Below are 21,517 nucleotides of genomic sequence, written 5' to 3'. Positions count from 1 at the left end.
CAGATGCTTCTCTAGTGGGAAGTCTTATGAACGTAGAGGGTTAAATTAATGCAGCAAAATACAGTGAAGAAGTAGAGGAAGAACCTGCTGCAGTCTACAACAGTACTGTAACATGGGGCATTTATTTCCCCATACATATTAAAATCAGCTATACAGGTGGCTTAAAAACAAGAAAAAAGACTAATAGCTGAAATTTCTGTCAAAGTTGCCTCTATGAGATTTTATTTATATGATTTGTTTGGGTTGATTGTGGAAAGTCTGATCACGACCTGAGATTCACCTGAGGGTCACTACTGTTATAGGCACAACATTTGTATTGAATATTTTACCTCTCACAGTCCTTTAGGAGCTTCTTGTTCCACAGTACACCAATGAGAACAAGTCCTTTATTATATAACCAGACATATTCATACAGTATTTTAATGTTTTGGTGGTTTTTTTTACTAAATTAGATTGTGACTGAGAACATTGTGTTGGAAGTGAAGTATAAATAACTTGAAATAAACTCCATGTATTTTGAACTTACAATAACTAACAGAGTGTGTGCGTGCATATCGACTATCTTAAGGAATTTACTGAAACATCAGTGCAAATAGAATTTACTCATTTTTATTAGAAAAGAACACCATTGTGCAAACAAAGAAATTCATCTCTTGGAAAGAGGACTTGATGACAGGAATGTTGTTTCCAAGGTGGTGGCTTTGATTCCCATCTCACCTGTGGGGAAAGTAAATTTTTTTTTAGTGGGTTCACAGGTAATAAACTTATGAAAGAAAAGGTCTGTTTAGTTTAGTGTGGTTTAGGTTTAGTATGATCCCTTCATATTTTTAACTTATGCTCAGTGATCAAGTGTCAAATCATCACCTATGCCCTGAGGACCGTTATTTCTGTGCAATTTACACCAGCAAAAACACTACACTTGTTGCTTTCACTCATTGAAAGCATATCTGTAGAAGGGACAATACAACATTCAATAAGGCAGCAATGCAGCATCGAGTTAAAAAGCCTGATTTGTTGGAAGTGGGGAGCATGATTAAGAGTGGTAACCACAAAATAAAAAGAAAGAAAACGTATCATACCAAACTGTAAATGCACTCACCTCTCCAATCATGTTGAAGGACGCTACTCTTGCTTCTTGGGGTTATTGACAGCAACATAATGGTATAAGACAACCAGCAGGAACAAGGACACGCCAAGCATGTTGGCAAATATGGCCAGCTGCACGTCTGTCACCATTCTGCAAAGGATGAGGAGACACAGGGAAGGAAAGGAAGAAAAGAAATCATGTTAGACCAGTGGATGATGGGAGTACAGGGAGTTTTGTTCTGGTATCAAGTTTTGGTTGATTTACTTTGAAGTTATGTTTACTTCGCATCATCTCTGGCCACTCTATGAGGTTGTTTTTTTTTTTTACTGCTTTTCAGATATCTGAACAGGTTTTAGGACCCTTCACTTGTTCACATGAATTTAACTATCGTGAGAAAGTGAAAGGTAGCCATGACAGTGAACATTATGCATACACACATTTTGTGAGAACTTTTTAACAGTCTCAATGATAAAATAATAATTGTAAGTGTGTTGACAAAATACAATATCACAATACTTTTGATCTACATTAGATGTTAGATTTGCATTGCACTGAAAGACAAGCAAATGCCCTCCAAAACAAGAAACGAAGATTACATATTTAGCAGCGATACTTTTCATAATTTGCTTTTTTAATATCGATAAACTAAAGCACCTAAATAACACCAGGGACGACGCTGATTATTTCTGACCCACAGAACACCAACACTTTGTCGGTAGCTGCTAATTTGCATATGCTTTTTTTATATATATGTAGTTCAGGCAATCATCAGAGTAATAGTAACATTCATAGGTTGTAAATCAATCTGCCAACTCATTTTATTTTTTGTACATTTTGGGAGTGAAACGTCAATCTGTGTAACGCTACACTAGCTAGCGAACTATTAACACTGGCTGGACTACAAATTATAAGCAACGTAGCGTTGCTCCTAAAATTAAATAAGTCGCAGTGTAGTTTAGGTAATGCTACTACTTACATGTTCCTTTAATTAGGTTTTTAATCTCTGTTTGAGCGATACTTCGACTGCTCAGAAGAAAAGAAGAAAATCAATCTCACTTCCGGCTGACGGGGAAAGACGCGTCACGTTTAAGAGTACTATAGAAATAGATTTGATAGATCAGACCTCACTGATCAAATAACAAAAATAAAAGCTAGACACGACACTGCGGCAAAATAGTATTATTATCTCATTAATTTTCGCAAATGACACCGTAATTAATGAACGCGGTTTACTTTTAGTTCAGTCAATAGAATCGCATTGGTGTTTCTTGGCCGTTTCACTATCATCCGGGCCTGAGGGGGGCGCTAGTGAGCGCCGGTTAAGGTTACCAGGGCCGGAGGCGGGGGTAGGGGCTCCGTAGGAGTGGCCCCGATGGTTCGACATCACCTCACCCGGCGTGAACGACGGTGGGCTAAGCTCGATGGTACTTCGACTCGGCAGCTAACGTTGGGATTTGCGTTTTTCCAAAAAGGAAGAGATATTAATTTATCTCCTCGTTTGAGCCAGACCGCACCGCCATGGCTCTTTACGAATATGTCACTCAGGAGCAGCTCGCGGGCTTCGATAAATACAAGGTATGATGAATACATTGTAATAGCGTGCTATCAGTTAGCCGCTGAGCTCTGTGTGTGTGTGCGTGCGTGTGCGTGTGTGTGTGTGTGTGTGTCAGCTAGCTGTCACGATCTGCAGGGTGCTTCCCTGTTGTGAAAATGTGTCAATGTAGCCGGAGTTGGCTGAAGTCTATAACCGGATGTTGGCCAATTACTCCACACCAAAAAAAAAAAAAAAAACACAAGTCTTGAGAGGAGTTAGTCGTGACTTTTTCAGCTTCACCATGATTGTGCCGCGTACGTAAGTTTGGTCGACTGAACATACCAAACGGTACACGTGTTATTTCAATATTTGGATTATAATGTTTCTCAGCAGTTGTTTTTGTTTTGAAAGTTCAGGTCGGAAGCGTCACTGTTTACCATGTCGCGCTTTACATTGGCGCAAATGAGCTAATAGCTAGCGACTCTTTCTTTCTCTGCTTCATTTCCTTTTCTTTCTTTCTTTTTTTTTTTTTGTTGCACATTTCAGAGTCTCCCTCTGTGTATTTCCGTTTTGTATCGGAAGGCCAGCACGTAAATGTTTTGTCAGTATTGCCAACCGCTGAAAGAAAGGCGACCCGAGGACACGGCTGTGATGCATAAAGTGAGGAGGGAACCACTAAATTAGAACCAGTACAGCGATGGGAAACAACGGAGACTTGTCATGTGAAACCGGTGTCGACAGGTATTTCGGTGACCGTGACATCGTGGGGTTAACGGGTTTAAAACACGACCGACTCTTTGTAAACGTGACTTTCAGAGTGCGTTTAATTCCAGTGAAGATGAGCATCAGCGAGTTACAACGAGTCCGCTCATGTGGTGTCTTAAAAAGAAGCGAAAGTTATTTCATGTATCTCGATTTAGTTTTGATATGAGCAGTTATTTCTCTTGGCACTGGAGTTGTCTTTGTTTTTGTTTTTTCCAGTATGATATCTAATGCATCTCTGAAGTTTACAGAAAAACAACATTATGATATGTGGCGTGTGTAGAGTATGCTGATATAAGATATCATATATTATAAATTCATATTTAAGTTATCAGGATTAAAATAAAACAACAATGCTAATTTATTCAAATTCAACAGTGACAAAACAAAGGCCTTTCAAGAAATACAATCCTTTGGGATGCATGCGTACTTGCAACATCTCCACAAGTGTAATGTTTAAATTGTATCAAATAATAATAATAAACAATGCTTTATTTCTCAAACTAAGGTGTTTATAAAAACGTAAATACACGTATATCATGCAACTCTTACCCACATTAGAATTTGAATTGTCCGCCAGAGACTTTAAGGAAAAAAAAAACATTTGAAAATACACTTCATCAGAACAAGCGATGATAATGACCAGAGGAGTTATTCAGATCGCATCGTGACGTTTGCGCTTGTTGACTTCAACCACGTGTCATTCTCATTTTCCATCCCAGAGTTTCAAGTAAGCAAGAGTGTCATTTGTCTTAAAAACAAAAACAAAAAAAAAACTAGAGAAAAGTGTCCAGTGTGGGTCAGCCTGTAACACCAGTGTTTATGGCAATATTAACAGAATTTGTTGCACATATGCAAACCTATCATAACGACCGAACAAAAAAAAGATAGCAGACACTGCAGAAACAAATACGACAGGTATGTAGAATTAAGCCATGTGCTAATTATCCTCGTTATTTTCCACAAGCTTGTTTCGACATCATTTTAATATTTTTGTCAATATAGCCAGACACATATAGATGTGGTTGCAGAATGGACAACTGGCCTTGACAGAGACCCGCGCTCCTCCGAGTGCCCGTCTCGTAACTCCACGCAACGCCTCCTCTGAGCTGTTTACCGTGAGAGACCTTTTTTCCGGTAATTGCTTTTCAAGTGGCTTCCTCCGACTGTCAGCTACTGTGCCTCGAGCATCGGGTCGCTGGATGACAGCGGAGGATGACAAACCACAGTGAATGAAAGCCCCGTGGCTCTCTTTGACACTGTGGTTGTTTTCCTGAAAGGTGAAAAAAAAATGTGTACGGACAGGAGCAAGCAAGTGGGAAGCACGTGAGATCTGCTACTGATGGGCTCGCTCTTTGTTTTTAAGGCAGTTCCTCCATCTCTGTGCTTCCTACAGCCTTTGTCACACTTCACACTGAAGAGCCACCTTCTCTGGTGTGAAAATAACTTGTGTCTCCGTGTCAGTGCATTACTGTGCTTTTTATTTGTACACGTGTTTGTAGAAGATAAGGGAGTAAATTATGGTTTCTCTTCTTGCACGCGGTGATGATTAATCATATTCTTGCTTATTTTAAGGAACACTTTTTTTTTGACATTGCACATGACTTATCATTGTCCACTGTAAATGTGTGTTTGAGTATTGTCAGGATGGCAGTAATCTGTAATCATTTATTTTTAAAATCCAATCTTTTTAATGGATTAAATAATCGATTGTGCCAGCCACGTGTACATACAAGAAAGAGTTGCTGTGTAGTAACATTGATCTGCGTCAATGGTTGCCTGTTGTAGCATAAACTCCTGCAGTATAACTACAGTAAATGCAGTAGTGATTAATTTGAGCTGTGAAGAGCTTCCTTCTTTTGTGGGACCCTTTTGTAATCGACTGGAAATATAGATCCGTGCCGGTCTTCAAAGTGAAAATCTAGCATAGCAAAACATCCAGAGTGCAGCTTTACACGCTACTAAAATTGTATGAACACCAGAGAGGATACATCACGCTGCAGCAGGCACACGTGTTCGTCACGCATGGATAAAGTTACAGAGACGGGAATCAGGTTTGTTTTGATCTGCGTGACGACAGGGCACCAAAATTATTCTCTTCACATGTCACATGTGAGGCCACGTGGCCTTTGCGTTGGTTTTACTTGGAGTGAGATGAAATTGATCAAATAGTTGCGCGTGTTCAACCCTCACGGGTAAAATTGTGTGTCTTTTTTGCAGTACAGCGCAGTGGACTCGAACCCCCTGTCGGTCTACGTCATGCATCCGTTCTGGAACTTTGTAGTGAAGGTGAGAGAGACCGGGTCAGCTCTGTGTGTCAGTGTGCGAGCTGCATCATTAATGAAGTTTCCAATTGTCTGCTGTGATACAGTAACGAGGCAGCCTGACACACTACCACCACAAACACCTCCCCTTTCTCTGATTGCATATACATGTTTTGGACTGTAGAGAAATTTGTCTTGTTTTGGATGCAGCCATATACCTGATAAAATACACAGTTTATCTCTTCCATAATGGGCACTAACATTTATTAACTTCACTGTATCAAGACTTTATTTTATAATGTCAGTCTCCACCTAACAATAATCTCACATTACTTTTAAGAACCACATATCCCTGTCCCTAAAATCCTCCCTGCCCCTACAACTATGTAACTCTTCATAAAGTCAGTGTATAATATACTATAACCTTAATTAATTTCCAATCATTTAATCTGTCATTACTATAATTATATCATTATGTAAGAGCTAAGTGATATGTTACTGATTGTTATTCCCTCTGTTTTTTTGTTTTGTTTCTCCTTCAACAGTTTCTACCAACATGGTTGGCTCCAAACCTCATTACATTCACAGGCTTTATGTTCCTCGTGTTGAACTTCCTCATGTTGGCCTTCTACGACTTTGACTTCACCGCCTCTAGTAGGTCCTTCGCGTTGTTCAGTTTATTTTGCCCTAAAACACACTTGGTTGAATCCACCGCAGCGGTCGAGAGAGAGAGAGAGAGAACCAGAGAACCAGAGAACCAGACACGTCAATGTTTGTTTGTTTGTAAAAGGCAAAGTCCATCATTCAGTGAAAAATGTCAGGTAATCACTAACCCATTGTGTCCTTTAGAAACATACAAGGAGCTGTTACCGTGAGCAACAAAACTATAAAGATACTTTGCTCTGTCGTATCTGATTTCCTATCTTACTAATTGCGTTTTGTACACGTGAATTCAACAACAATTGGTAAATCCAGCTGTACACACATTGAAATGGTTTCACCTAAAGTCTGATTCCATTGAGTTGTTTAGTCATTACTGTCAGTCTCAGATTTATTTAGGTTAAGTCAGAAAAGTTGAAAATCAATGTGCTAATGTGTGTCTCTGTGTGGTGCTCTGTATATTTACATGGTCTGTGTCTCAGCTGCAGGACATGAACACGTGCCTAGTTGGGTCTGGGTTGCTGCAGGGATCTTCAACTTCTTAGCCTATACCCTCGGTGAGTTCTAACCTCTCTGACCTCTCTGCTGGGTTTTGTTTTGTTTTGTTATTTTCTGGCTTTCTGAGAGGCTCAGGGTGAAGCACAGTCACTCTTGAAATCTTTAAAGTCCCCCTCGACTCAAAAATGCCTTGTGAACATTGTTGCTTCTCCTGGACATTTATTGTACAGAATGATGTCTGTTCGGTTTTTGACCCCGGAAAACCGTTTGTTTGTCTGTGTTTAGCCTCAATCTTGTTTACATGTTGTTTAAGCTGTGTACATGTGAGACTGATTTATGACATCATAACTTGTTTATAAGCCCGTCCTCTTTAAACGAAGTCCGGAGGGGATCTGGAAGTGCAAGCGTATCTGACTATTCATAACCAGAATGAGATGAAGATGTACTAATCTGTCTCTTTAACATCCTGGAGGGGTGAATTTATTTGACTGTGGTGGTCATTCTTTTCATCGAGAGTGTGTTTGCTACTTTATGCCCTGATCATGCTTTTAGTTATTTTTAGATGGACCACAAGAGCGTGGCCGCTCCTATAAATGCACGTCTGTCACTGAGTGATCAAAGTTACACCATTGTTTGGCTTTGCACAAAAGTGTCTGCCAGATAAATGGAGGGTTTTCTTTTGTTTCTGGTGGGCTTATGTGCTGTGGGAGTTGTTATTTGAGCAAAAACTCAGCATTTTTATGTAATATTGGACTATTATCATAACAATATATATTTAAAAAATGCCTGTCAGTCATAAATATAATAACTTCCAAACATTGGAAAACATGCTCATAGTGAGGCTGTAGATGGCGTGACAAATAAACGCTTGGATGCTGCACGTGTTTTAATTGTAACCCTGGAATGTAATGAATTGTGATTCCTCTGTTCACGATCAAAGTAAAATTCTGTAGGTAAAAACATATACCAATATGTACAGGAGACCACATTATCAATCGGCTGACTTAAAAACACTGTTGTGCCGCGAGCTTTCGTTGTCAAGATTTCGATAACAGTTTCTGTGTGATTTAAGAAATACACTGAGACGTAGGAACTCATACTTGAACAAATGCAGTATGTGATTGGCTTTCATTGACTTTCACAGTTCAAGAAAAGACAACATTAAGTACGTGTCTCATAGGTAAAGAAGGCTGATCAACATTGCTGCCGTCGTTTTACAGCTTCTGTGCGAGTTGCTTTGAGCGAAGCACTTCAGCCTGTGGATGTAGAATACGATCACATTGAAGCATCCTGAAACACCTTCAGTTGACTCTCAACTCATACGATTGACTGTACACAGTCGCCTCGATGTTTAACATTTGTTGTGATCATCAGAGGCCCTTGAGAAGTGTGTGATATGTGTAATATGCAACATTCTTGTGCGATTGTGTCACATCCTCAGTGCTTTCCACCCAATTCTCTCGAGCAGGATTACTCCCTTTAACAGAGAAATGTTTACAGAGCAAGGTGGAACATAAAGCATGCATGTTTTAGCCATTGAGCAAAGTCTCTCGACAGTGTGACAGGAACAAAGGTAGTGAGGACATTAGATCCCCTCATATCTTGGCTGTTAGTCAGAGAATCTTAACTGGAGTCAAAAACTGCAGATTTATTGGACTGTCAGATATTCTATGTGTGTGTGTAGACATGAACTCTGTTGCCGTGTGCTTTTGTGAACCATTAAACTATCTGAGGGGTGTTTCTTATGAGGATGTGCCAGAACACTTCCATATGTGGCTGAACTGAGAGCAGCTCACTGGGACACTGAACTCAGTGGTGGGAAGTAGGAATGTGACTGACTTTTTGAACAGTTATGTGAATGTGGGTAGAAGCTGTAGCTGGGGGAGATGTAGACTTTGTTTGTAGCTATCCCCATAAGCATGTTCTGTACATATTGACCCTTGTCTTTCTATGTGTTTTTTTTACAGATGGTGTCGATGGTAAACAGGCCCGCCGCACCAACTCCTCCACCCCTTTAGGGGAGCTGTTTGACCACGGTCTGGACAGCTGGGCCTGCATCTTCTTTGTGGCCACTGTATACTCCATATTTGGGCGTGGGGAGAGCGGAGTGGGCGTGGCCACGCTTTACTACATACTGTGGGTGGTGCTGTTCTCCTTCATTCTGTCTCACTGGGAGAAATATAACACTGGCATCTTGTTTCTGCCCTGGGGATACGACATCAGCCAAGTGGTAAGGTCGTACACAAACACGTTTTGAAGTTGAACATAAAGCCAGCTAATTGTTTGAAGCCCCGCCTTCCTTAGTCACTGTTGCTATATCTGCGGCGTGTTCTCTGGTTTTTCCTCACGATACATAAGTTCACAATACAGCCAGTATTACAATTACCATCAAATACATGTCTATTTCTTAAACAGTGAGTCACTGGATTTCGGACAAAACAAACAGCTGCTTCTTTGTAGCTGTCAAATTTGTTAGCTGACGTGACAGCCGTTGCTCCCAGCTGTAGCTCGCTAAATTTACCTCGAAAAAAACCTCTCCAGCTGATTTGGGTTTACTTTTTTAAGAGGAAAACTTTCATTAAGTTGTCTTTTGAATAAGTACTCATGATAAACATGCAAGAAAACTGAGGCTGAACCGTCATATCCCAGGCAGAAGACATGGATATAAAAAAAAGAAATCATATTGTTCTTGTGCTGCAGCTCTAAATTAGTATAATGTAATCAAAATGTTATTTTTCATTTGATTGAAAAAAACACAATTAATCATGAGCTGGACAGAGTTGTGCTTTTTATGCTTCCACCACAGTAATATTCATAGCCGGAGACATTAGAACCACAAGTGGCTCCCAATGGCAGGAGAGCACCTCGCATGGCATGTCTGTCTCCATTGGTGTGTGAGAGTGATAAAAAGGAGGTATAAATGTGTTATGTAGTTGCAGTCAATTTACCACAAACAAGTTTCATCCATTTCGTGCGGTTTTGCTCTCGCAGTATTTCTTTTGATAACCTATGATTGGACAGTCACCTGTTTGGGGGAGGGGTTTAGATAATGGTTGATTGCAACCGGGCCTTTTAATGACTTATGTCCCATCTCCTTTCAGACAATCTCCCTTGTTTACTTAGTCACTGCTGTAGTGGGCGTGGAAACCTGGTACCAGCCAATCCTGTGGCACTTTCTCTATAGAGACCTTTTCACCTTTATGATCATTGGTGAGCTGTGTTTAGTCACTCTGAATCCATTCATTTGCAAGATAAAGCAGCTACTGAAATTAAGGTTTGTTATTTTCCAGCCTGTTCCTTCACTGTGACCTTACCTATGAGCCTCTACAATGTCCTGAAGTAAGTGCACTTTATATAATGGGATTTTTTTATTTGATTTGTTAATTGTATTTTCCTCAGCGCTCTGAACTTTTCAACCACCCTTTTGGCAGGGCTCACCGGAGTAACACTCTGAAGCACAGCAGCCTCTACGAAGCGTTCCTGCCTTTCCTTTCTCCCGTCCTCCTCTTTGTCTTATCCACCATTTGGGTGGTGTGCTCTCCATCCGACATCATGGAGCTGCAGCCCAGGATCTTCTACCTCATGGTGGGGACAGCTTTCGCCAATGTCACGGTGAGTATCTCCTTCACTTTCACCAATCTCACAAAACCCACGCTCTGTAGTTGTGTGGTTTTTTTTTTGTTGTTGTTGTTTTTTTTTCCCATGTTTCTGTGCCTGTGTTTATTTTTCAGTGTAAGCTGATTGTGTGTCAGATGAGTAACACACGGTGCCAGCCGCTGAGCTGGCTGTTGCTGCCCATGACGGTGGTGGTGTTGGCATCCGTGACCGGGGTCGTCGCCAACGAGACGCTACTGCTTTACCTGTGGACAGCTGCTGTTATACTAGCACACATACACTACGGCGTATCAGTGGTAAGAACACGCACACAAAACGTACTCGATTTACAACGTTTTTCAAAGTAAAAAAGTACCCCTCCCCGGGCAGGAAACCTAAAAGGCAGGTGCAGAGGGTGATGTGAGGGAAAGGTGCTGTATGACGTGAAGCGGGACAGGTGTGTGTTGGTATTCTAAAACCTTCTAAAAGTGAAGTTGATTCCTGCCCACTGGTTTGTCCTGCTTATCAACACTGTCAGGAGTTGGAGTTGCAGCTTTTAGAGGCGGTTCAGGTACCTCAAATAAAATGATGATTATTTGAATTTACTCCGTGGCTTGGCAGCTTTACATGCATGGCACATTTTAAACAGGGTCTTTCAAAAGTGCTTCACAATGACTAAGAAAAGCATCAGGACCTTCAGAAACAAAAGTCATTATCACCAAAATAAAAATCAATGAAATTATATTTAAACGAATATGGAATAAATTGAAATAAAAAGCACAAAATAAAAACGCCAATCAATTAAAGCCAAAGGAGAACAGCATAGCACTTGCTCTTAGTAATACAGTCTACTGGACTGCATTCATTTGGTGAAAGAGCAAAGTGTCGTCTGCATAGCTATGATAAGACATGTTACGGTTATGCACGATTTGACCGGAGGAAACGTATCCAGGTTGAATAACGGTTGCCCAAAAAGTGAACCTTGAGGGACTCCACATATAATGGTGAGCCGCTAAGATTTATCATCAACCATGACAACGTTAAAGTTGTTCTATATACTGCAAGTGTTGCTGGAGATTTTCAATAGAGGACTGTACCACATAAACCCACCCTCTTTTACAGTCTGTCAAGTAGCTTTTTGTGGTTCTCGTTATCAAAGGCTGCACAGATCAAACAGCGCAGGATTGATATGTTACCTGAATTAGTATTCAGAAAAATGTGATTTAGAACCTTTATTAATGCAAACTCCTGCGATGTTGTCAGAGGCCAGACTGAAATCTGTCCAGATGGCTACTTACATCTACAAAGTTGAATAAAAACAGCTTCTTCTTTCTTTTCTTTTTGACTATTTATGTAATAATGGGAAGGTGAGAGATGAGTCTATTATAATCTGATATGAAATAATTCAGGCTTCTTGTCTTTGGGAAGGGGTTCAGCAGCTGCAGTTGTCAGTGATGATCCTCTGATCAGACATATTGAAAACTGCTTTGATAAATTGTCGATCCCTGTCTTAATGGTTTGCAGGCTTACATACAGTGGAAGCGGTAACTATTTATTAAGATGAAGCTGGACTTCAGAATTTTTGTTTTGTTCCTGTAATGCTAAATGTTGCAGAATCCATGATTTTCAGTGAATTGGAAATGTTTTGTTCTCTTTTATTGCCAGGTACAACAGCTCAGTGGCCACTTCAGCATCTTCGCCTTCTCCCTCAAAAAGCCCAACGTTGACTGACAGGAGGAGGAACGAATCAGCTTGAAAGGAGCAGAGGTTTAGGCTTCTCCCCTCCTCGGCTTACCGACACTTCACTTTCAACACCACGGAAATCGCATCTCCTCCCCTCCATCCATGAGGACACTGCAAGTGGAATGGACTCTGGCCCTCTTTTCCGTTATCTCCAAACACAAAACACATGCTCGCACACATTCCCCAACCAACCAACCAACCAACTAACTAACCGAACTGTGGTCTCGGCGATGGGCTGGGCCCAGGGGCTCTGGCTTCCGTCATTGGTGATTGGCTAACTTGGTCGAGCCAATGAGGTGCAATTGTTTCCTACGGAAATGTGCTTCAATCATGAGGACAGGAGCCCAGACGAGACATGCAAAGACAAACACACACAAGTTTGTACTTCTATCTTTGTGAGGACTGTCACTGCCCCCAGTGCATTTCCTATCCCAACCTCAACTACGACAAGTTAAAGTCTAACTCTAACCCTTTACCTAATTCACACACAAACAGCCCATCTAGTAAGGTCTGTACCAAAGTGAGGACCACACAAAAAGTCCCCACTCCCAAGGTCTAAAACTCACACTGGTCCTCACAAAGTGACACATACAAGCAGTCACACACACACACACACACACACCGACACATTATTCTGCTTTAATGCAGATAATTGACATTTCATTGCAGGTATTGCAATACAAACACCAACCACACAGTTGTACTCAAATAGTATTATGAATGTATAATATGCCTTGGGGAAACGCCATTTCAGTTTTATGATATTAACAGCAATGCCTCAAGTAGTGTTGTTGCAAACTTGACCAAACCTCAGAACTCTGGCCCTGTGTGGCTCTCACATTTACAGCTGTGCCCAGCATTTAAAGGTTCAGTCATCTTTTTTTAATCACTGGATGATTTGCAGTTGGAAATCTCTGTGATATATGTTAATAGCTATATATATATATATATATATATGTACATATATATATAAAATATATATATGAACTGTATGTGTTAAAGAGGTTTGGGGCATTTTCTTTTCAAACTAAATTGAAATACTTTACACCTGTCAAACATTGGCTAAATTTCCCTCTAACGAATTTCCCATTCTGCTCTGTGCTGACCCTCGTCATGAGCAGAGTTTTCAATATTGACTAACCGGGGCAAGAATTGACCAGGGTAACCTCTACTCACCTTCCACTTTGACCTCTGTCCGTGCACTGGCCTCCCAGCTCGCCCTCCTTTCTGAGGTGTCGTGTCTTCATGCTGATTCGTTCTTGCGTTCATATTCATGTTGTTGTTTTTTTTTGGTTTGGTCTGTCTGCTGCCACGGCAATGGTGTCTGGTTTCAAGTTGAGCAGCGCTTGAATGAAGAGTGCGTCCAAAAACCGCCAACGGAGCGGACTCACTCTGAGGGAACAAGACGCCGCACCGGACACCGCAAACGCTACGACACCGCCTGGCGTCGCACTTTCCTGCTCTCGCTCATATTATCACATCTTTTATACTGTCTGACAGATGATCTGTCATGTTGTTTTTTTTGTCGTTTTTTTTCAGTCTGGTAAACACTGTTCCTCGTGTGTGATTCAAACTATGTCTCCGAGGTGAAGGACACGTGGCTGCAGAACTTCGAACTGGTTTTCATAGAAAGGCCAAATACGATGAGACTTATTTACCATCTGAATCCCCTTGGAGGAAATACGATTTTTTTTTTGAGCTCAGCCTCGAAACTTTTCGAATCCTCTTTTAGCCTTGTTGAGAAATGACCAGCCTTGTCCACATGCGAGTACTTTTCTTGTTCCAGATCAGAGATTGTCGATGACTTGCTCCACAAGTGTGTTCTTCACCTTTTTTAATCCCATATCCTCAAACAGAAATAGGAATAAAACAGTCCAGAATGTGGTTGGGCAGGACTCTGATTCTCATGTTTACCTATCATGTGGACCCGGTCAGCTGTAAACAATCAGTGTCGTGTCTGGGTCTCAGTGAAATGTAGGAAAAATGATCCGCCTGAATACGAATGTCCAGTCCCAGTGATAATCATCTCATATACAGTAGATTGCGGGGATGCTTAATTCAAAGGTACATAGGAAATGTTCGATACACTGGGGAGAAAAACGTTTTTATTTGCATCTTCATTTTGCGTTTTTTTTTTTTTTTTTTTTTTTTTTTTTTTTTAAACTGCTTGTCCAGAAGTTTTGTACATAAACGATTATTGAACATTTAGACCACAGACACAAGCTTGTAGTGTCCCTGTATGTCTGGGGGGAACATAAAGATCTGTAACTGCCATAACACCCAGCTAAGTAGCCCGTTGTGGTTTGCAGTACCTCCATGCTGCGACTAGGGAAAGCCTGTAAGCAGTCATAAGCACATTATAATAGTTAAAACTGATTTGATGATGCTTTTTTTTTTTTTTCTTCTTTTTTTTTTTTTTTTTTTTTTTTAATAAAGCCATTGATATGTGACTGTAGATTGTTGTGATGTGGAAACAACTGTGACTGAGACTTCACCTAAAGAGCGAACTGTGTTTCTGGTGGGGTTTATGCACTGTCTGGTTATGTATGAGTGTATACGCTGTATGTGTGAATATCTGTGTAAATACATATATTATTTCTTCCCTTTTATTTTTTAAACTACAAATGGGATCTGTAGTCTGGTCGGCAGATTTCACCTGACATGAGGTCTGATGACCGGGGTGTGAGGCAAATCAGCCGTTACAAAGCTGTCTACGTAGCAGCGCTTGAATCTGTCGACGGAGTTTCTTTGAACAAATGTAGACATTTTTCATTTTTGCTGCTTCACTAGCTGATCGGATCAGCTGTAGGTCTTTTCTCTGTGATCATTTGGAAAGGAGTTAAAAGCTGTGGATGTAAAGACCTCCCCTCCAGGCTGCAAACACGACAAGCAACGCTACATACAAGGGATTTCATTTCATGTCATAGACAAATGTCAGCTGGAAGATAAAAAAAATTGTGCCATTCAGTGAAACAAGAGTTTTGTGCAGCTGGCAGATAAATCCTTCAGTTTCTTACTTATGTTAATTTTCACAGCTAGTTTTCTGGGCGTTTTTTTGTAGCGTGTTCCCCAGCTTCACTTACCTCTTTAAAACGGTCTTAATTTCTGCCCCCTGGATCAATGAAGCTGTTGTAAAAAGTTGCCCAGGCAAACACCAGGGCTTCGATGTGGCTACTCGTGATGTTGTATTTAACCAATGAAAGAAAGAAGACTGTCCGGAAACAAATAAAACAGATTTTTCTTTTACTAATTTCCTGTTTTCACCAGAATTGTGAACTTGATTGAAGAGGGCTGAGGAAAGCCTTCAGTTCCTTTAGACAGCAGCATTGAATTGAATTTATGACATTTTGGACGACGTCATACTGTTGTATGTGGTTCGAAATATGAAAGATAAGTCATACTATAGTCCGAAATATGCTAAAAATGTCATAATATAGCATGATATAGTTTTTTTCATATTTTTGACTACGTGCTCTAAGTATGGCTTTCGTTCATTTCATGGAAGCCAACACAGTGGTGCATCTGTCAGTGTTGTCATCTCACAGTGTAAAGGTCAGTGGTTTGATTCCCGCCTGGGATTTTCTATGTGGATTTTTCATGTTCCTGCAAAACTAATAACCTTAAAGTAAACTATGTCGTCCATAATAAGGATGACTAACTTATTCATGTAGTCTGTAATGTAAAACATTACATTCAAGCAAGAACATACAATCCTCCACACTAACTTCCAGACACCCTATCGAACCCAGAAGCTCCTGATTGTGAGATGACAACGCTGGCTTGGAACTGCACCATTTTGCTGCCTTTATTATTATGCGGTCTGACTTATGTGACTTGTATAACTTTTAAACATGTTAATGAAGAGCGATCTACGGTGTAGTGGTTGGTGTTGTTGCCTTCCACTCAGAAGGTTCCAAGTTCGAGACTCGCCGGGGAAAGGATGACATTAACATCCTCGATGAAAAGCCATGGCAAGAGCAAGAATTGAACCTAGAACCTTCTGACTGGGAGGCAACAACACTAACCACTGCACCACTGTGATTTCTTCAAGAAAATGTGTAAAAGTCATATAAGTAATATAAGTCAGACAAACATGCAATAGGGGCAGCACAACTTTGCAGTTGCTAGCATTGTCATCTCACAATCAGGAAGTACTCGGTTCGATCAGGGGCTTGGAACTCTGTCTGTGGAGGATTGCATGTTCTTGCTTGGAGTGTGACTTTGTCACAATTACGACTACATGATGTTTGTTTTACATCATGGACTATATGCATGATAACATGCATAAGTTAGTCGTCCATATTATGGACGACATATTTTTATTTACTTATTATCTATGCAGGAACATGCAAATTCCACATAGAAAGTCCCAGGCGGGGATCGAACCACTGACCTTTAGACTGTGAGACGACAATGCTGACAACTGCACTGTTGTGTTGCCTGACAGAAAATGAACGGAAGTCATACTTATAGCACGTCGTCTGAAAAATGACCAAAAAGTCATACTATAGCATGTCGTCCAAAATGTGATAAAAAAAAAAGTCATACTATAGCATGTCGTCCAAAATGTGATAAAAAACTCATACTATAGCATGTCGTCTGAAATATGACCATAAAGTCATACTATAGCATGTCGTCCAAAATGTGATAAAAAAAAGTCATACTATAGCATGTCGTCCAAAATGTGATAAAAAAGTCATACTAAAGCATGTCGTCCAAAATGTGATAAAAAAAAGTCATACTATAGTATGTCGTCCGAAAAATGACAAAAAAGTCATACTATAGCATGTCGTCCAAAATGTGATAAAAAAGTCATACTATAGCATGTCATCCAAAATGTGATAAAAAAGTCATACTATAGTATGTCGTCTGAAAAATGACCAAAAAGTCATACTATACCATGTCGTCCAAAATATGATAAATAAGTCATACTATAGCATGTCGTCCAAAATGTGATAAAAAAAAGTCACACTATAGTATGTCGTCTGAAAAATGACCAAAAAGTCATACTATACCATGTCGTCGAAAAATGACCAAAAAGTCATACTATAGCATGTCGTCCAAAATATGATAAAAAAGTCATACGAAAGCATGTCGTCCAAAATATGAAAAAAAAGTCATACTATAGCATGTCGTCCAAAATGTGATAAAAAAAAGTCATACTATAGCATGTCGTCAAAAAATGACCAAAAAGTCATACTATAGCATGTCGTCCAAAATATGATAAAAAAGTCATACGAAAGCATGTCGTCCAAAATATGAAAAAAAAGTCATACTATAGCATGTCGTCCAAAATGTGATAAAAAAAAGTCATACTATAGCATGTCGTCAAAAAATGACCAAAAAGTCATACTATAGCATGTCGTCCAAAATATGATAAAAAAGTCATACGAAAGCATGTCGTCCAAAATATGATTAAAAAGTCATACTATAGCATGTCGTCCAAAATGTGATAAAAAAGTCATACTATAGCATGTCGTCGAAAAATGACCAAAAAGTCATACTATAGTATGTCGTCCAAAATATGATAAAAAAGTCATACTATAGCATGTCGTCTAAAATATGACCAAAAAGTCAAACTATAGCATGTCATCCAAAATGTGATAAAAAAGTCATACTATAGCATGTCGTCCAAAATATGATGAAAAAGTCATACTATAGTATGTCGTCTGAAAAATGACCAAAATGTCATCCTGTAGCATGTCGTCCAAAATATGACCAAAAAGTCAAACTATAGCATGTCGTCCAAAATGTGATAAAAAAAAGTCATACTAGAGCATGTCGTCGAAAAATTACCAAAAAGTCATACTATAGCATGTCGTCCAAAATATGACCAAAAAGTCAAACTATAGCATGTCGTCCAAAATGTGATAAAAAAAAGTCATACTACAGTATGTCGTATGAAAAATGACCAAAAAGTCATACTATAGCATGTCGTCCAAATTATGATAAATAAGTCATACTATAGCATGTCGTCCAAAATATGATGAAAAAGTCATACTATAGCATGTCGTCCAAAATATGATGAAAAAGTCATACTATAGCATGTCGTCCAAAATATGATGAAAAAGTCATACTATAGCATGTCATCCAAAATGTGATAAAAAAAAAGTCATACTATAGCATGTCGTAGAAAAATGACCAAAGTCATACTATAGCATGTCGTCCAAAATATGATAAAAAAGTCATACTATAGCATGTCGTCCAAAATGTGATAAAAAAAAGTCATACTATAGCATGTCGTAGAAAAATGTCCAAAGTCATACTATAGCATGTCGTCCAAAATATGATAAAAAAGTCATACTATAGCATGTCGTCCAAAATGTGATAAAAAAAAGTCATACTATAGTATGTCGTCCAAAATATGATAAAAAAGTCATACTATAGCATGTCGTCCAAAATGTGATAAAAAAAAGTCATACTATAGTATGTCGTCCAAAATATGATAAAAAAGTCATACTATAGCATGTCATCCAAAATGTGATAAAAAAGTCATACTATAGTATGTCGTCTGAAAAATGACCAAAAAGTCATACTATACCATGTCGTCCAAAATATGATAAATAAGTCATACTATAGCATGTCGTCCAAAATGTGATAAAAAAAAGTCACACTATAGTATGTCGTCTGAAAAATGACCAAAAAGTCATACTATACCATGTCGTCGAAAAATGACCAAAAAGTCATACTATAGCATGTCGTCCAAAATATGATAAAAAAGTCATACGAAAGCATGTCGTCCAAAATATGAAAAAAAAGTCAAGTCATACGAAAGCATGTCGTCCAAAATATGATAAAAAAGTCATACTATAGCATGTCGTCCAAAATGTGATAAAAAAAGTCATACTATAGCATGTCGTCGAAAAATGACCAAAAAGTCATACTATAGCATGTCGTCCAAAATATGATAAAAAAGTCATACTATAGCATGTCGTCCAAAATATGATGAAAAAGTCATACTATAGCATGTCGTCGAAAAATGACCAAAAAGTCATACTATAGCATGTCGTCCAAAATATGATGAAAAAGTCATACTGTAGCATGTCGTCCAAAATATGACCAAAATCTCAAACTATAGCATGTCGTCCAAAATGTGATAAAAAAAAAGTCATACTATAGCATGTCGTCGAAAAATTACCAAAAAGTCATACTATAGCATGTCGTCCAAAATATGACCAAAATCTCAAACTATAGCATGTCGTCCAAAATGTGATAAAAAAAAGTCATACTATAGCATGTCGTCGAAAAATTACCAAAAAGTCATACTATAGCATATCGTCCAAAATATGATGAAAAAGTCATACTATAGCATGTCGTCCAAAATGTGATAAAAAAAAGTCATACTATAGCATGTCATCCAAAATGGAATAAAAAAGTCATACTGTAGCATGTCGTCCAAAATATGATGAAAAAGTCATACTATAGCATGTCGTTCAAAATATGATGAAAAAGTCATACTATAGCATGTCGTCGAAAAATGACCAAAAAGTCATACTATAGCATGTCGTCCAAAATATGATAAAAAAGTCATACTATAGCATGTCGTCTAAAATATGACCAAAAAGTCAAACTATAGTATGTCATCCAAAATGTGATAAAAAAAGTCAGACTATAGCATGTCGTCCAAAATGTGATAAAAAAGTCATACTGTAGCATGTCGTCTGAAAAATGACCAAAATGTCATCCTGTAGCATGTCGTCCAAAATATGACCAAAAACTCAAACTATAGCATGTCGTCCAAAATGTGATAAAAAAAAGTCATACTATAGCATGTCGTCCAAAATGTGATAAAAAAGTCATACTATAGTATGTCGTCCAAAATATGACCAAAATGTCAAACTATAGCATGTCGTCCAAAATGTGATAAAAAAAAAAGTCATACTAGAGCATGTCGTCTGAAAAATGACCAAAAAGTCATACTATAGCATGTCGTCCAAAATATGATGAAAAAGTCATACTATAGCATGTCATCCAAAATGTGATGAAAAAGTCATACTGTAGCATGTCGTCCAAAATATGATGAAAAAGTCATACTATAGCATGTCGTCCAAAATATGACCAAAATCTCAAACTATAGCATGTCGTCCAAAATGTGATAAAAAAAAAAGTCATACTATAGCATGTCTTTGAAAAATTACCAAAAAGTCATACTATAGCATGTCGTCCAAAATATGACCAAAAAGTCAAACTATAGCATGTCGTCCAAAATGTGATAAAAAAAAGTCATACTAGAGCATGTCGTCGAAAAATTACCAAAAAGTCATACTATAGTATGTCGTCTGAAAAATGACCAAAATGTCATCCTGTAGCATGTCGTCCAAAATATGACCAAAAAGTCAAACTATAGCATGTCGTCCAAAATGTGATAAAAAAAAGTCATACTAGAGCATGTCGTCGAAAAATTACCAAAAAGTCATACTATAGCATGTCGTCCAAAATATGACCAAAAAGTCAAACTATAGCATGTCGTCCAAAATGTGATAAAAAAAAGTCATACTACAGTATGTCGTATGAAAAATGACCAAAAAGTCATACTATAGCATGTCGTCCAAATTATGATAAATAAGTCATACTATAGCATGTCGTCCAAAATATGATGAAAAAGTCATACTGTAGCATGTCGTCTGAAAAATGACCAAAATGTCATCCTGTAGCATGTCGTCCAAAATATGACCAAAAACTCAAACTATAGCATGTCGTCCAAAATATGATAAAAAAGTCATACTAAAGCATGTCGTCCAAAATATGATAAAAAAGTCATACTATAGCATGTCGTCCAAAATATGATGAAAAAGTCATACTATAGCATGTCGTCCAAAATGTGATAAAAAAGTCATACTATAGCATGTCGTCCAAAATATGATAAAAAAGTCATACTATAGCATGTCGTCCAAAATGTGATAAAAAAGTCATACTATAGCATGTCGTCCAAAATATGATAAAAAAGTCATACTATAGCATGTCGTCCAAAATGTGACCAAAAAGTCATACTATAGCATGTCGTCCAAAATATGATAAAAAAAGTCATACTATAGCATGTCGCCCAAAATGTGATAAAAAAAAAGTCATACTATAGTATGTCGTCCGAAAAATGACAAAAAAAGTCATACTATAGAATGTCGTCGAAAAATTACCAAAAAGTCATACTATAGCATGTCGTCCAAAATATGATAAAAAAAAAAGTCATACTTTAGCATGTCGTCGAAAAATTACCAAAAAGTCTTACTATAGCATGTCGTCCAAAATATGACCAAAAAGTCAAACTATAGCATGTCGTCCACAATGTGATAAATAAGTCATACTATAGCATGTCGTCGAAAAATGACCAAAAAGTCATACTATAGCATGTCGTCCAAAATATGATAAAAAAGTCAT

General features: G+C 38.6%; 2 protein-coding genes across 2 annotated transcripts; one reads left to right on the top strand and one right to left on the bottom strand.

The window, feature by feature from the left end:
- Nucleotides 1-593: 593 nt before the first annotated feature.
- Nucleotides 594-2,349, bottom strand: ost4 (oligosaccharyltransferase complex subunit 4 (non-catalytic)). The gene is made up of 3 exons (XM_069158610.1): nucleotides 2,064-2,349; nucleotides 1,100-1,237; nucleotides 594-717 (listed from the first exon to the last, which is right to left on the bottom strand). The coding sequence occupies exon 2, from the start codon at nucleotides 1,234-1,236 to the stop codon at nucleotides 1,123-1,125; it is 114 nt and encodes a 37-aa protein (XP_069014711.1). The 5' UTR covers nucleotide 1,237; nucleotides 2,064-2,349; the 3' UTR covers nucleotides 594-717; nucleotides 1,100-1,122.
- A 78-nt stretch (nucleotides 2,350-2,427) lies between these two features.
- selenoi (selenoprotein I) lies at nucleotides 2,428-15,392 on the top strand. The gene is made up of 10 exons (XM_069158609.1): nucleotides 2,428-2,662; nucleotides 5,604-5,672; nucleotides 6,193-6,301; nucleotides 6,790-6,864; nucleotides 8,773-9,035; nucleotides 9,907-10,015; nucleotides 10,096-10,144; nucleotides 10,237-10,417; nucleotides 10,537-10,716; nucleotides 12,065-15,392. Exons 1-10 carry the CDS (start codon nucleotides 2,606-2,608, stop codon nucleotides 12,170-12,172), a joined length of 1,200 nt encoding a protein of 399 aa, XP_069014710.1. The 5' UTR covers nucleotides 2,428-2,605; the 3' UTR covers nucleotides 12,173-15,392.
- The last annotated feature ends 6,125 nt before the right edge of the window (nucleotides 15,393-21,517 follow it).

The sequence above is a fragment of the Embiotoca jacksoni genome, unplaced genomic scaffold (genome assembly GCF_022577435.1).
Source record: "Embiotoca jacksoni isolate LCO1_2020_lvr unplaced genomic scaffold, fEmbJac1.0.p SCAF_23, whole genome shotgun sequence".
NCBI classification, from domain to species: Eukaryota; Metazoa; Chordata; class Actinopteri; family Embiotocidae; genus Embiotoca; species Embiotoca jacksoni.
The sequence above is the reverse complement of the archived record's forward strand: the minus strand, read 5'-3'. Positions and strand labels throughout refer to the sequence as shown.

Bases quoted from the DNA above. Each gene is read 5' to 3' on its own strand.
- ost4 (XM_069158610.1), bottom strand. From the start codon at position 1,236: ATGGTGACAGACGTGCAGCTGGCCATATTTGCCAACATGCTTGGCGTG.